A 16,229-nucleotide genomic window follows, 5' to 3' on the forward strand; every position below is an offset into this window, starting at 1 on the left:
AGCAAAGCTCTGGGGCACCTGGAGGTGTTTGTTTGTTTGTTTGTTTGTTTGTTTGTTTGTTTGTTTGTTTTGGTGCACTCCTTCCAGTGTTATATAGCACTTTGAGATGCTGTTCTGTTCCTGCCCTTGGTCATATTCCTCCCAGCAGCCCTCTGAAAATGGGGCTAATCTTATGGGTGGGTGGGTGGGTGGGTTGGATGGATGGATGGATGGATGCAGGGATGCAGGGATGCAGGCTAGAGTAAAAGAAGGTACACTAGCCCAGCACAGTGTTGCACACCTATAACCTCAGCATTCAGAGAGGAGGCTGGGATGAGAGGATCAGATGTTCTAGGATAACTGGGGCTACTTAGAAAACTCTGTCAAAAAAGAAAGGTGAGACATCAATAAGCCATTTTTCTCAAGGAATTAATAAATTATTTAGTAGACAATCCAGGCTCTTTTGAATGTTGATCATAGCATTTCCCCAAGTGAACATCTTTCACCATGTGTCTTTGAAGAGCACAGCAGTCATCTGACTAGAATTTCTGATGTTTTTGTAAATGGGAGGAAAAATTAATGTTTTAGGGATGGGCTGCTGTTCTCGCCAGATAACTCAGGGGAGGAAGCATTCCTTGCAGGGGACGGGGAGAACAACAAAAACATGAACTTTTGTTTAGCGTCCACTGTGCTGGGGGTGAGGCAGGTGGTTAGTTGTAAAGGTTGTATCTGGTCTCTGGGCAGTGACCACAGGGAAAGCAATGGACTTAGATAACCCTTGCTGAGAACAGTAGCGGAAACAGGAGAGATGTCTTCTTCAAGAAATCGAGAAGAGAAGTGTTTGGAACAGAGAAAGAGAGGACTTGAGAACACCATCAAAAAGGAAAGAAGCATAAGGAAATGATGGCTGGGTAGACTGAAGGTGTGAAGTTGTTGCTCCATGGGGCTGGGCTTCACCCTCCTTATCCTTGAGCCTTTCACAGGGACTGGTGTGAATGGTGTGTGTTGAGTGAAGGACAGCAAATGATTTTCCACACTCAATAGAGTAAGACAATACCAGTTGCTGGACCAAGACAGTTAACAGGGTTCGAAAACTGGTAACCGGAGATTCAGATCTCACACTGACAGCAGTGGTGTTTGGGGAAGCAGTGACATTAGACTTGACATCTGTGACTGATTCATTTCTCCTTCAAGAATCCAGAGGAAAGTAACTGAGGGGAATGGGACAAGAGGGGAGGATTCTGCTATCAGTAAGTAAGAGCTAAGAGACAGACCTGAGTTTAAAAGAGAAATCTCATGACTCAGCCATACATTCTTATCTAATCCTTTAAGCCTTAAATTTGCTGACAGAAAAGAACCATGTGAGTATAGTATAAGGTCAAGGGAGGGAAGGAGGGAAGGAAGGAAATTAAGGAAGTTAGGAAGGCCGGCCGGCAGGCAGACCAACCCACCTTCACTGGATTCAGAAAGACTGATAGAAGTCAAGGAGAGCTGACACAGCTTTCCCTTCAAGCACTTCCGGACATTTCTTGTACCCCGTTAGAACAGAGCCCACTTTGGAGCACAGTGGAAGGAATCCCAGGCGGAGGCTGGGAGCAAAGCCTGGAGAATGCCTTAACCAGACTGTAAGTTTGAGCAGCACCCAGGTTGTAAGTGAAGGGAAAGGAAGATAGGACAGGGAGGCCCTGTAGGGCAGGCAAGGCGTTTCGTGAGACCCTGGACTGGCTCTGGGGACTGCAGGCTGAGAAGCAGTTTAAATAGGAAGAGTCGCGTGGTGTCCAGAGCAGTTGCTGGCATCTCAGTCAGAGGAACATGAAGAAGAGTTGCCACACGTTGATTGAGCTTACAAGTTTTGTACTGGAATATCTGTAGGGCAGTGAGAAACTAAGGAGTGTTTCCTTGTTTTGTATGACAGAGAGGTCCTACAGAGGATCCTGGGGTACAGATTTGAGGACAATGACCTCCCAAATCCTCTTTGTGATGCTGCTGAACTCCCATGTACAAGAAGGGGGGCTGTGGTGTGCTCTTTCCTTTTGGGGAAACTGCAGTGAGCCCCTTCACTGGAGATTATTGTAAAAGATCCACTGACACCAGGTCAGAGCCCTAGGACATGAATTTTCCATTAGCAATTCCATACCTGCTTCCTGCCATTTTCCCAAGAGCCCCAGCCTCTAGCAGCAAGGTCAACCTTCTGTAATGCTCTAGATCCTCAAGACAGACAAACAGAAATTCTATTGTATTCTCTCTGAAAAACAGTGAAAGCATGCAATTTTGTAACTCATGCGTCCATCTTATTCTTTAGAACCAGCATTCAGGAGGAAGAAACACCTGGACTCTGTGAGTTCAAGGCCAGCCTAATATACATATTAAGTTCCAGGCCAGTCCAGGCATCATAGTTAGACTCTGTCTTACAAAAGGAAACATGGGATTTAGGATTAAAATGGCAAAGCCTCTGATACTGTGTCTTTTGAAATGTGGCCACTATTTAAGACCTAGCTTTAGGTTATTCTAGATTTTTGTAATGCACGGTGGTAAGAGATCTAGGGATTAAAAATGTATTGCATGGCAGGTATGCCTTGCCAAGTAGGGGTGGGTGCAAAGTCGAGTGTTCAGGCTGAATGAGAAAGCAACTCCAAGTGTCAGGAAACTGCACTGCTTGGTACAGTTGGGCTCGTTGGCAGGAATGGCACAAGCTCTTGACTGGTTGTTGCTCACTGGTGTTACACATTCAAGGAAGGAACTTGGGAGAAGCAGGAAGAAAGCATTCTTCAAGCTGTTTCTGTTTCTCACGGTACCAGCACTTCTACACAGAACCAGGATGAACCAGTTAAAGGTTAAATTAACTAGCTCATGAGATTCCGGGGTCCCAGGGGACGCAGCTGCTGTCGTAACCGGTGTCTGCTGGGCACGGTGGGGCTTTCAGACCCTCTTTCTTTATATGTAGCCTCACCACGGTAGAAAGCCCCACAAAACAGATGCCTGGGCCGGGCGGTGGTGGCGCACGCCTTTAATCCCAGCACTCAGGAGGCAGAGCCAGGCGGATCTCTGTGAGTTCGAGGCCAGCCTGGGCTACCAAGTGAGTTCCAGGAAAGGCGCAAAACTACACAGAGAAACCCTGTCTCGAAAAACCAAAAAAAAAAAAGATGCCAATCACCTTGTTAAGATGCTTTATAATCCAAAATTTATGAAAAACTTTAGTCCCTAAACGTATTTCCCACTTCTCTGGCCTCATTTAAAGCTATTCTTTCCTTTTGATTTTATTACTTTGAAAGACTAAAATCATGCAACCTGACGATCCAAGCCTTCCCTGTGGAAGTCAGAGGATAACTTCATAGAATCAGTTCTGTCCATCCACCTTTACATGGGTTCTGGGGATTGAACTTGGATCCTCATGGAGCACTTTACCAAGATTTCACTTTAGCCCTTTAAGTCTTAATCACAGTACCACAGTACTGTTACAGTTAATTTGTGTTGTTGTTGTTGTTGAATAACAGAATACTTGAAATTGGATAATTCATAAGCAGTTGTTTGTTGAATGAATGAATAAATGAATGACATGTAAGGGACTTTATTGAGTTGAAAGTTCAAGAGCATGGCCAAGAACCAGTATTTTCCAGCTTTGGTTAAGGACCTTGTCCCAATTTAATTTCTCCAGGAAGCAGAAGGGACTTAGCCTCATCTGGAGGGGGAAAAGGAGACCCAAGTCCTGAGGTGGCTAATCCATCCCTGCAAGAAAGGCATTAGCTTACCCACAAGGCCTCTGTGCTCCTGACTAGCGCCTGACCAGTCCCCACCTTTCAGCACTCACTGCTTCTGAACAAACTTCAAATGAGCTTGGTGGGACAAGCAATAGCAGCTAGACGTTACACTCACCCTTTTCAGTGCATTGGTCAGTAATGGTGGATAGCTCTAACATCCCCAACGTTTCCTTCTGTCCTTGGCTAATTAGCTCCTTTTCCTACCCCCAGCTTCTTTCCAGTAGTAATGTTTACCCCACAGCCCTAACCCCATTCTTACCTTCACAGAAGAATCATGTAAGCAGTAAGCAGAAACTGGGAAATAAAATTCTGCACCGTAATTAAAATTTAGGGTTGCTGACAACCCTGGCTTATAGTTGGCCATTGGTTCTATTCTCATATCAAAGAACATGCCTCTAAGAGGTAGATCAAGGGGCTGTGGCAGGTCACACCACCATTAAGTCCTGGACTACCAAGAAGTACCCTGTACTCTTACCAGGAGAAGCCTAATTCTGCCAAGTAGGCAAGATGACCCTGAGCAACTAACGAGTCAAGAAGAGCCACACTGGTGTATGCACTTAAGAAACAAGTCTGACAACATCCGTCCTTCCTGTCTCCCATCTGCCCAGGTGGCCAGCATTGCAGTCTCCTGTCTTTTTAAATTGTTCAAAGTATCCAAAGTAGTAATCTTATTGATTATTTGGGAATTTCACATAATGCTCCTCAATCACACTTCCCAGTCCTCCCAGGTCCATCCCCTACCCTTGTGACCTCCTCCCAGAAAAAAGAAAATAAACAACTTTTTACTTGTGCCTTATAAAATGTGTTTTAATATATGGGCTATGATTATTTTTTCTTTATAGTTTTAGAATTATTTTAGCAATCTTTATCATTATTGTTACTATCCTTTTTTTTTTTTGAGACAAAGTCTCACTAAAATAGCAACAAATAAACCAAGAATGACTTTGCCTTAAAAATACACTGTTCAAAGTATAACCTGAGGCCTGCACCTAAAAGAGGTTTAAAGACAATAGCATATGTGAAATGCATAAGCCTAAGTAAGGTATACCTAAGTTAACATCTTCTATTTGAAGCTGACTCCTCTTTAAGAATCAGCCAGAGCAGGACATGGACTATTATTAAAGACCTTTTTCCTTTATTAATCTCTAAGTGTGTAGTGATTTCTCACTTCGAAGGCATATTAATTCACTCTCACTCGGTGTGACACACTTGAGATTCACCTCAGCCATTGCCTTGACCAGGAGATTGTTTCTTATTGATGAGTTCATTGGATGGATGTTGCATAGAACATTCATCCATCCCCACCTGGAGGAGACTTGTTATGTTTTCAGTTTTACCATTTACAAGTAAAGCCGTATACCCACTTGTGTATAGTTTTTTAAAAGATGAAAACAGATTTTTGTTTGCCATAGACGAAGTGCCCATGAGTGAGGTTGTTGGGTGTTGCCATTTGATTCTGTTTTTTCATTTTATCTGTTCAGACGCTAGTGTTGTCTCGCTGCTGGTTTTCTTTGCAATTTCTTAGTAACTAGTCAGAACGAGTTTCTTTTCCTGTGTTTATTTACCACCATACCTGTTATGAAATGGGAGCTCTTTTGTCCCCGCCTCCCTTTTGATGGCTGAATTTTGAGAATTTTTAAAAAATATTTTTATTTTACTTATTATTATGTATGCATTATGTGTCTGTGCATGGACATGCATGCTACAGCATGTGTGTGGAGACAAGAGGACTTCATAGAGTTTGTTCTCTCCTTCCATTTTTGTGGGAGTTTCAGGGGTTCAACCCGGGTCGTCAGGCTTCCCAGCAAGCATTTGACATGCTGAACCATCCCGCTGTCCCAGGAATTCTTGATGTACATTTTGTATATAAGTCAGTGCCCACAATTTTAAAGCAAGGATTTTCTAACCCTCTCTTCTAGTTTCTTGTCTCTGTACTTACAGCAGTTACTTCTGCCCATTTTACTCCTTTTCTCCTTTTCTTTTTTGATTTCAGTCAATACTCCCTTACGTGTCTTTTATTCATTCATTAAACACATGACTGCTGACCTTTTATGGATTTGTCAGCTAACAGTGCAATTCGGGCTAGAAATCCATTAACTAATATGTAGTGCTAAATTGCCACATTAATTTGGGGTCCATTTTTGGGTGTAACTTCAGTATAATCAACACCATTTTGGTGGTTTGCTATTTTCTACTTCTTGGACCACTTCTGCATTCCCATTTTCTCTAATTCTCTTTACCTGGACCCTCTAGTCTGGCTTGAGAAGTGGTCTCTGGTAGCAAAGTTGTTCCTGTTACCCACAGGGGCTCCCTCTGCCTCTGTACACATGTGCTAATGAACTAGAAGAATGCTTTCCTCTGTGTGAAAGTTGGATGGAGCTCTCTGGAGTTTCATTGCTGCTGTTCACTGGAATGCTGTGTGGAAATGTTCTTGTGGCATTTTACTGGGAGGTATGAAAAACACAGTCTTATGACATTTCGAACAGGGCTAGTATTTATTCCACAATATTGACCTGTAGAGTCTAACAAGATTTGCATACCACAGAATTACTTTCATTTAAAACTACATTTATGCTTACAGATATGCCTCTTTTATATAACAAATATGGCACTTACAATCCTTATAAATGATATCCAGGTACTATGAACACTTTTTAATATTTCAAAATTATAACAGCAACTGATTCTAAAGTGTTCCCCTTCCATAGTGGGGGTGGGACAGGGCTAGTGCATGTCTAGCCAAGCATCCTCCTCCAGGTACATCACAGAGGGGGGTCTCAAGATTCACTTCCTACTTTTTTATTAAAATTTGCTTTTGGGTATGGTGACGTAATTTGCTTTCATAGTACTGAACTTTTATTTCCCTGAATTAACCCCCCCCCCCCATTTTTCCATCTTCTCCTCTTCTGCCCTGATTTCTTAATATATTTCTCTCTGAAAGAAAGTGACTGCAATGGACAACTGTAGCTATTTTGGGTATTTAATCATTGCTGATATCTTAATACTCCAGTCTCTTCTGCTGGTTAGTGAGACCACATTTCTGTACTGCATCTCTGTGTGTGTGCAGCAAGGTTAGGAAGGTCAAAGAGCAGGTTGCAGAAGTTGGTTCTCTCCTTCCTGCATTGAACTGAGGCTGTCAGGCTTGGCAGACAACACTGATTGTTACTAACTTTTCTGTTGTTTGGTTATTTTATTGTTTTGTTTCTTGAGACAGAGTCTCACTGTGTAGCCTGAGCTGATCTGGAACTCACTGTGTAGCTCAGGCTAACCTTGAAATTGTGAGTCTTCCTGCCTCAGCTTCCTGAATGCTAGGATTGTGGTGGTGAGCTACCCGACCCAGCAGTTGCTGCTTTTTTTTTTTTTTTTTTTTTTTAAAAAAAAGATTTATTTATTTAGTACACAGTGTTCTGCCTGCATATATGCCTGCAGGCCAGAAGAGGGCATCAGATCTCATTATAGCTGGTTGTGAGCCACCATGTGGTTGCTGGGAATTGAACTCAGGACCTCTGGAAGAGCAGCCAGTGCTCTTAACCACTGAGCCATCTATCTCTCCAGCCCACCAGCTGCTCTTTCTTACAGCAGCTGGGATAAAGTTCCTTGTGTCTGTATAAAAATAGAGCTGGACTGTGTCGTTTTAAAAAATGATCCACAAAGAAAAATGTCTTTTAAAAATGTAACCTCCTTGTTGTGAAATAGGTGTTAATTACTAGCAATTATAAGGAATGGTTCCGAGCGAAACCATGGACCTCACCTGATTTTTGTAAGAGTAAAATCCTGCCAAACTGTGGCACAGCCAGGATGTCCACACTGACAACACAGAGTGTGGACCTTTTCCACTGCACAGACATCCCTCCCTGTGCCACTTTCTAGTGACACTCACATCTCTATGGGCCACCACCACATCCCTGCCATTAGCTGTTCTAAACTAGACCATTCTTTGTTCGAGAACTTGTTACTTCAAAAGCCTCATGTGGATGGAGCCATTTAGTGTGTAACCTCCAACTGGTTTTTCATAATGGATACAATTCCCCAAACTCCATCCAAGATCCATCATAGATCTTGGAGATTTTCATTTTTGTAAAGATTTCTATCTTCATTTTAGAAGTCTAAAGTGTATTCTGAATTTGTATGTGTAGGAGGTTGCTAGGGATCAGACTCAGGACCTTGCACATGTTCTGCTTTTCATGAGGTAAATGCTACTCTTTTCAGAATTTTTTCACTTTATTACGTTCCCTTTTAAAATATTTATTTGTTTTTTTTTTTTAATTTTTACGTGTATGAGTGTTTACCTGCATACATCATATGAGTGCCTCGTGTCTGGAAGCCGGAAGAGGACGTTAGTCCTCTGGAACCAGAGTTAGAGATGGTTGTGATCCATCATAAGGGTGCTAGGAACCAAATCTCTGTCCACTGCAAGAGCAGCAGGTGTTCTTAACTTCTGAGGCGTCTCCCCGGCTCTGGTTTTACTTTTCTTAATCTGCATTTAGTTTGTGTTTTATAAAACTAACAGCTTTAAAAGGGCTTGGACTGTAGCTCAGATGATGGAGTGTTTATCCAGCACGCACAAACTCTGGGTTCAATCTCGGTACTGCACCAGTCTGGTGTGGTGACACATACCCATCATCCTCGAACTCAGGAGGTAGAGGCAGAAGGATCACAGGATACATGAGATCCTGGAAAGGGCGGGGCAGTTTTTAAGACTGAGTTATTAATGAATAATCTTATTGATCTCACTTTTGGGTTTTAGTTTTGTTTTTGTTTTTTTAAGTGTCTCTTTGTGTTAAAAAGTGACAAATTTAAAAATGAGAGGGATCAGTTGCATGTTTGTGGTAAGAGATACATGGGTGTTCCATGTATCTGATGAGTCACACTTCTTTTTTTTTTGTTTGTTTGTTTTTGTTTTTCAAGATAGGGTGCTCTGTGGAATAGCTCTGGCTGTCTTGGAACTCACTCTGTAGACCAGGCTGGCCTCAGACTCAGAGAGATCCTCCTGCTTCTGCCTCCCAAGTGCTAGGATTAAAGGTGTGTGCCACCACCGCTAGGCTGAGGCAACACGTCTAAAGTAATTGCTTAGTCTAATAGTATTTACTGAGTGCATGCTATATTCCAGCCTAGTGTGTGTATGTGTGTGTGTGTGTGTGTGTGTGTGTGTGTGTGTGTGTGTGTGTGTGTGTTCACATCGGCCCTGTATCCTGTAGAGCTAACAATACAAGGAGGAAGTTAGAAACAAAACCCATTCCTTTCAGTGTACTATCTTACATGTTGGGGATCACTTTAAGATGATGGCCAAGAGCTGAGACCTTGATCTCCATCAAGTGAGGATAGAATCCTGGCTGTTCCACATTCCATGCCTTCAGTATCCTATTCCTAATGTGCCCCTCATAAGGTTGTTGAAGAGACTGAATAGTGCATGCTAGCTGTTGACATAAGTTCTGGCATGGATCCAGTACTCACTAAAGGTGTTCTGCTCTGGCAGGAGGTGGAGGTTCGAGGTAGTCAGGTAGAAGAGGGACCAGTTATTGTGGGCAAAGGGTATTATTAAACTCTTGTAAGGACATTCGTCTCAGAGAAGAATATACTGAACTGAGTCTTGTAACATGGGCTGTGGAACAGCACGTAGGACACAAGGAGAACACGAGCCAGAGCTGCAGGAACACTACAGGTTGTGTGTGAGCACACATCCCAGTCAGTTGGGAGCAGTAGAACCTGATGCAGGAGTGCAAAGCCATAGGCAGGGCTATGTATTGGAAGGGGCTGGGCTTTTCTAAGCATAAAGGAGACACTGAGGAACTTAAGAGAAGAGACAGACTGGTATCACTTCTTGGTAGCTGATTGTGCAGAGTGAAGATGCTTTGAAAGGGGGACACAGAGTAACTCACAGCCTTTGATAGTTGAAAGACAAAGAGCAGGGTAATTGGTGTCACTCTTGCCCCCTCTTGTTATATGGGAAACATGGGTCCAGTTCATGGATTCTGTTATAGAATCAAGCTCAACTCAGGTTGTAGGATGTGGGAAGGCTCAAAAGCCTTGTGGAAGACTGGCAGGAGTTCCTCTAGACTAGAAACTCTCTTCTCTTTCTCTAGCTATGTGTGATTTCACATAGGTATGACATATACACACAAGTTGCATATTACATAGGGGAAACTTGCATTTTTAAATTTACATCTCATTTTTAAAAAGTTTTTCAAAGGCCCTAAGGTAACAGAGTAGATAAAGTGAAGGGATAGTATTACCCAGAATTGGCTGTTAAGAAAAAAGAATTTGACTCTCACATTTTCTTTATTCTTAACTTATGCTCTTCTTCTATTTTCTCTCATTTATGGAGATTTTAAAATATCAGTTCCTGTTTTCTTCGTGAGAAAGCTAGAAGGAGAAAAAGCATAAAAAATTCAATTCTTGCTGCTACTTTGTACACATCTGTGCCTTTGTATTTCCAGTTGTGCAAATGGACTTCATCTTGCCAAGTTCCCCACCGTACACATTGAGTGAAGAGTTGCACCCATTTAATGGACTTTGTGAAGATAAAGGAAAAGAATAAATTCCTAGTTCTGCATTTTATACGGGATGACACTATCTCTATGAGAGTGTGTGTCTGTATCCCACGTGCCATACAGTTTATCCATTTAAAGCATATCACTTAATGGTGACATGTTTCTCTAACAGGGAAAAAAAGACGTGACCCAGATATTCAACAACATCCTGAGAAGACAGATCGGTGCGCGGAGTCCTACTGTGGAGTACATCAGTTCTCACCCTCATATCCTGTTTCTGCTCCTCAAAGGGTAGGTACCTGGCTTCCTGACAAGTAGCCGTTACAAAGTATGCAGTGTGCCTCCATGGCCCCATTTGGAAGTGCAGGGTTAGTGTCTGCAGTGTGAGAGCACCGTCCAGCTGGCTCCAAATGGCTTAAGCCTAAAGGAAGTCCTTCCTTATGCTGTCTCCTCGGTGTTGTTTCCACTCCCTCCCTCTCTCTGCTCTGCCTTTTTGCTGTCTGTGTCTCTTTCTGTTATATTTCTTTTGCTCCCTCCTCTGCCCTGTCCCTAACTGCCCAATTACTGTTTTTCTGCTTTCATGATGGTATGTCTCTTCATTACACACACATATGCATTCACGCACATGCATGTATATTCTAGTTCTCCAACTCAAACAATAGGGGTAAACATTCTTGCAGTAGCTAACATGTCAAAGTGGAGATAAGTTATCTCTGTGAGGATACAATAGATGCTGCTGTGTTGATGCAGAGCTCTAAAGAGAAAAAAAACAACACTGAATTCCAGCTAGAAAATAGAATCCCTGGTTATTGCTTTTGAAGTCCACTCACACTTGTGTCATATCGAGGCTACTTTGAATTCTCGACTTTGGTGCTCTAGGTGCTGTGAGGCATGCAAACGGCAGGTGATGGTCCTCCCTGTGCTACCTTTCTATTCCTGTTCCATATCTCAAGCCGGCACAGCTCATTTTACTGCGTAGTATTCTTGTTTCCAATGTTGTGGGGCCACATGAAGTCTATTCCACCTGTGTCACATTCCTCCCTTGTCAATCTATAAATATTTAATTGTGATTAAATGATATAGAACACAGTTTGTAAATCATCTGTATTGACAAACAAGAGCTCTTTGCTTCTTCTCCATCCCTCTGTCCCATTGCCCAATGACAGCCATTCTTTTTTTATTTGAGTTGTAAAAATCATACATTTATCTCTGCATTACAAATAATTCTTAGCTTTTGAGTTGGTGGAAGCTAATGGTCTACTAAGTTAATAGATTACAAATGGATTTTATCTGTTAGTCACAGGGTGTTCTGACACAAAGATAGCCAAGGAAATGACCATTTAGGGCCTAAATCCAGCCCCAAGATAAGGCTTGGACCTGCACTATGGAAGCCCCTCCACACCACTGCAGTTCTCATTAGTCAGTCAGTTCTGCAGACACCACTTCTTTCCAGGAATTCTCATTTACTAGGGCAATTCAGATGTAAAGGGTTGGGGTAGAGGGGGTGTTGGTGCTTCTGAGGACAGAATGGATAAGGAGAAATATTGTCTGGAGAGCTCTACCTCATCTAGTGTAGGAAGGAGCACTTCACATTTAGTCCTTTGTTAAAAGTCAGCATTTTGACTAAATTACCTCTTGTGAAGATCCTTGAAAACAGACTGTAACTTGATTGGTCCATTTCTACATCAAGCCGTGCATTATTTAGGGGCTAAATGGTGACATGCTACACTGAACACAAGTCCAGCCACATGGAATGAAATTGATACTTGTATAACCAGAAGAATTATCTGGATGCAATGCATAAGGAATTTAGAGCCCACGTTTTATGAAAAGGACTTTTTAAAGGACCATTTCATTCTAAACTAATTTCTCTTCTGGCTGAGATAGATGGCATTCCAGCTGAGGATGAGGTCGTTAAACTCCTCTCAGTGTTCCAGAAAGAAATCATAGCTATGAGATGCTCTATCGAATGTTAAAATCACACATATCTCCCCAAATCTTCATTTTAAGGTCATTACAAAACTTTTCAACCATCTACAAAAGTAACAAATGCAAGAGTTCATGTACCCATCACTCAGACATCACTATTTTACTTGGTGCATGCCATCTCTCCCTGTGCGGGACACAACCCTTTTTAGTTGAGGTATTTTAAAGCACATCCTTGAACACTTCAATAAGCATCTCAAAAAGAAAGGTCGTCTCATTTAACCACAGTGTATTTAAAAGTTAATAATTCAATAGCAACCAATACCCAGTCTACACTCAGTTTTCCTTATATTTTTCCCCCTACACTTCACATATTGCAAAAAGTATCCTAATAAGGTCTACTTACTGTATTGGGTTGTGATTTTTCTTAGCCAAAAAATTTTAAGTCCCTCTCATTTAGCACCTCATCCATCCACTTATTTCTGTGCTGTGAGTGTTGAAAAGTGAGTTGTCTTGCACAATGTCCTCTGTTGTGGAGTTATCACACTGCTTTCTTATAGAATGATTTTAAATTGTTACATAATCTGGCATGGGTGTGGCCGGCTGGTAAAAGTGCTTGCCTGATACTAAACCCTGGAACCTACTCCTAAAAGTTGTTCTTTGGCTTCTATGCATGGCACATGTATTGCCTCTCCCCATAATATTAAATTAGATAAGTTTTTAAAATAATAGTAAATCTTTCCACTATTACCTGTTTCTAGGCTAGAGATTCTATTTAAAGACTTGATTAGATTCAAATTGAACTTTTATTTTGGCAGAAGTATTTTACAAGTAGTTTTCCAGTCACATCAGTAGACATTCCTCTAGTGGTGCTGAGACTCGCTCTAGGCTCAGAGTGTTGTACAATATATTTTAAGGTGTGTTGCTTTTGTTTTATGTTACATTTGTATAACTCTGTGAAGCTGTGTTACTGTGTCTGTCTAAAACACCTGAAGGTCTAATAAAGAACTGAATGTCCAATAGCGAGGCAGGAAGAAAGGATAGGTGGGGCTTGCACACAGAGAGAGTATATAGAAGAAGAATAAGCAAGAGAAGGAGGAGGACTCCAGGGGCCAGCCACCCAACTATACAGCAAGCCATGGAGTAAGAGTAAGATTTACAGAAGTAAGAGAATGGGAAAAGCCCAGAGGCATAAGGGTGACAGGACAATTTAAGATAAGAAAAGATGGTTAGAAACAAGCCAAGCTAAGGCCTAGCATTTATAAGTAAGAATAAGCTTCTGTGTGTGGTTTATTTGGGAGCTGGGTGGTGGGCCCCTTAAAAGAGCAAAAACCAACCAACATTTTGGCACCCAACATAGGGCACCAAAATGTTGTTGGATTTTCTTTTACTCTTTCTAGGGGACAGCCACCCATGGAAACAAAGAAAGGTATAGAAAAGGAAAAGCCCAGAGGCAAAAGGTAGACAGATAAGAAAAACTGGCAAGAAACAAGCCAAGCTAAGGCCGGGCATGTATAATTAAAAATAAGCCTCCATGTGATCTATTTGGGAGCTGGGTGGTGGGCCCCCAAAGAAAAATAAGCCTCCATGTGATTTATTTGGGAGCTGGGTGGTGGGCCCCCAAAGAGACAAAGAGTAAAAGAAAAGCCAGCAACACAGATGGTTACATCTAATTAATTATAAGGTTTTCTGTCATCCTTAGATTGAACATTTTTTATCAACCAGTGATAAGCATCATCTGATTTAGTCATTTTGTTAAGTGTCACAGAAAGATAATTTTCAAAACCAGTTCTTCATTAGCTAGTTTTCTAATAAATAAATAAATAAATAAATAAATAAATAAATAAATAAATAAATAACTTTCGTCTACTTTAACTGTTATTTCCAAGTAGAATTCATATCAGGGCGGCAGAATAAACACCTATTTTCATTTTCAGCTTGGATAAGTTATTGTCCTAGAAACTTCCATTGGTGTCCAGTGACTTTCTTCCTTTTCTTCCTCTCCCTGTCTACATCTCTCTGTCTCCATCTCCTCTCACACACACAAAAGCATATCCATCTGGTATCTTATTAACTAACTGATGAAATATTCCCACATGGCTCATGTATTGTTCACAATTTTCTTAACTTTGAATTAACTGTGGCCTTTTCTGGACATAGTCTTTTGACCTCATCAAAATATTCTGAAAGAGCTTCTTTGCTTTCTGATGCAAGAAGATCTGCCAGACCCAACTTCACATCTCCAGACACAGATCTGGACTCTGGTTCTTTTGATGAGGAATAGTTCTTGGAGACATTAGTCTGGACTCCCAATTCTTCCTCACATGGAATTGTTACTATTCCTAACCCTTCACAGTGGACGGAGTTAATTCATTATTTTTAAATTTTGCAAATGCTTCCAGATTAGAAGCAGATCTTCTTGACTATTGAGTAGGTAAAGTGTTCAGTAAATGACATTTTCTGAGACGTTTTCCAATGGCTGTCACATGGCATTGTTTGTTCCCAACAGTAACAACAACTCATTTTCTTTTATATAATACAGTCTTTGTTCTTGAGATGTTCTTACACAAGATCTTTCTTCTGGCACTTTCTATGTAATGATCATTGCACTCATTACCAGTTGAAACATTTGCTCTTTTTATTCTTCTTTATTTATTTAAATAACACTTTTTTTAATTGTTATGTATTTATATAAAATATTTTTATAGTATCAGTTAATGACTTTGGTATTAATAACTCCATGATCTAGGGAAAAAAAATCACACCTTGAGTCCAGTTAATGTGTCCACATGCACATAGGTATGGAATCATCCACTGAGGTATGGGCAAACTACCAGTGATATCCCTAAAAGAGAGTGAGTGACTCTCATTCCTTCAGTCACCATGAATTGCTATTAGCTCTTTTGCCAAGGGTGGGGCTTCTCAGTAAAATTTTCCTGGCTCGGTCATATGCAGATCTTATGAGATAACCATGGGGCCTGTGAATTGATGTGTGCCACAGCCATGTCATGTCTGGAAGTCTCTACTTCACAGCTCTCCTCCTCATCTGTCATCTCTTCTATTCTCTCTGGCCACTCTCTCACTGTGTTCTCTGCACCTTGGATGGGAGTTGAGTTAATGTAGATTATTCAGCCATAGTGGAACACTTTTCTTGTACTTGGCACCTGGACCAGATGTGAGACTCTCCATTCACTACTGTGCACTGCCAAAAGTGACTACTCTAAGCAAAGTTGAGAACAACACAAATCTATGGTTATAAACAAATATTTAGAAGGCATTTTAACAATATGACCATTTACTAGCAATAATAAGTGTCCCCCATAGAGCCTATGATCTCCCCAGCATAAGCTTTTGATCAGTTTTACAATAGTAGTCATTGAAATCCCTCCTATGGAACAGGCCTCATATCTAATTTTTTTAAAAAGTGTTGTGTTACCCACATAACCATCATACCACTGTTGCACCAATGGGCACATCCTGCCAGCCAGGTTGTTATTAAAACAGGATCCAGATGTCTTTTCTCCTACAGCAGCGTTCAGAGTACCCTCCTGTACAGTCTACGCTAGCCAGCAGGGAGAGTTTCCTGGTCATTCGAGGTTGATTTCTCTAAGGACATTTGCTCTCCATTTTGCTTTAAGTCAGTTTAAAAGGGTCCTCTGATACACTGCCGTTTTTTTTTTTAAATGAACATGCATCTATAGTAGTGGGCATTCTCCATACTGACAAAGCTAGTGTTCAACTGTGTTGTCTAAACTACAAGTCAGGAGAATGTGACTCACTTTTATAAAGTAGTGACTAATTTTTACTGGTGACCTGCCCTAGGCTAGCCGTTGTGGCATGATTAATCACAGGCTCTGTTACCAGGAAACTTATCTAGGAGTAGAACAGATTAGGTAGGCTAAAAACTAATTTTAAAACTGAAGACAGGCTTAGCATATGGGACGCTTCTTTATATAGTAAGCAGTAACTTACGAAGCCAGGATTTTCAGGTTGAAATGATACACCCCATAGAGGGTATTGGGGAAAAGTCAGAAAATTCCCAAACATCCCAGTATGTTCCTTACTTTAAGAAGTT

The 16,229-nt window shown here is 41.3% G+C and overlaps 1 protein-coding gene across 4 annotated transcripts in view; it reads left to right on the forward strand.

Moving 5' to 3' along the window:
- The window catches only part of Cab39l (calcium binding protein 39 like), a 116,763-nt gene that overhangs the window by 61,213 nt on the left and 39,321 nt on the right, over positions 1–16,229 (forward strand). For all 4 annotated transcript variants that reach the window (XM_006988444.4, XM_042284952.2, XM_042284950.2 and 1 more), the window contains one exon: positions 10,401–10,519. In XM_006988444.4, coding sequence (XP_006988506.2) covers positions 10,401–10,519 — 119 coding nt within the window. The remainder of the gene's footprint in view (positions 1–10,400; positions 10,520–16,229) is intronic.

The sequence above is a fragment of the Peromyscus maniculatus genome, chromosome 9, assembly GCF_049852395.1.
Source record: "Peromyscus maniculatus bairdii isolate BWxNUB_F1_BW_parent chromosome 9, HU_Pman_BW_mat_3.1, whole genome shotgun sequence".
NCBI classification, from domain to species: domain Eukaryota; kingdom Metazoa; phylum Chordata; class Mammalia; order Rodentia; family Cricetidae; genus Peromyscus; species Peromyscus maniculatus.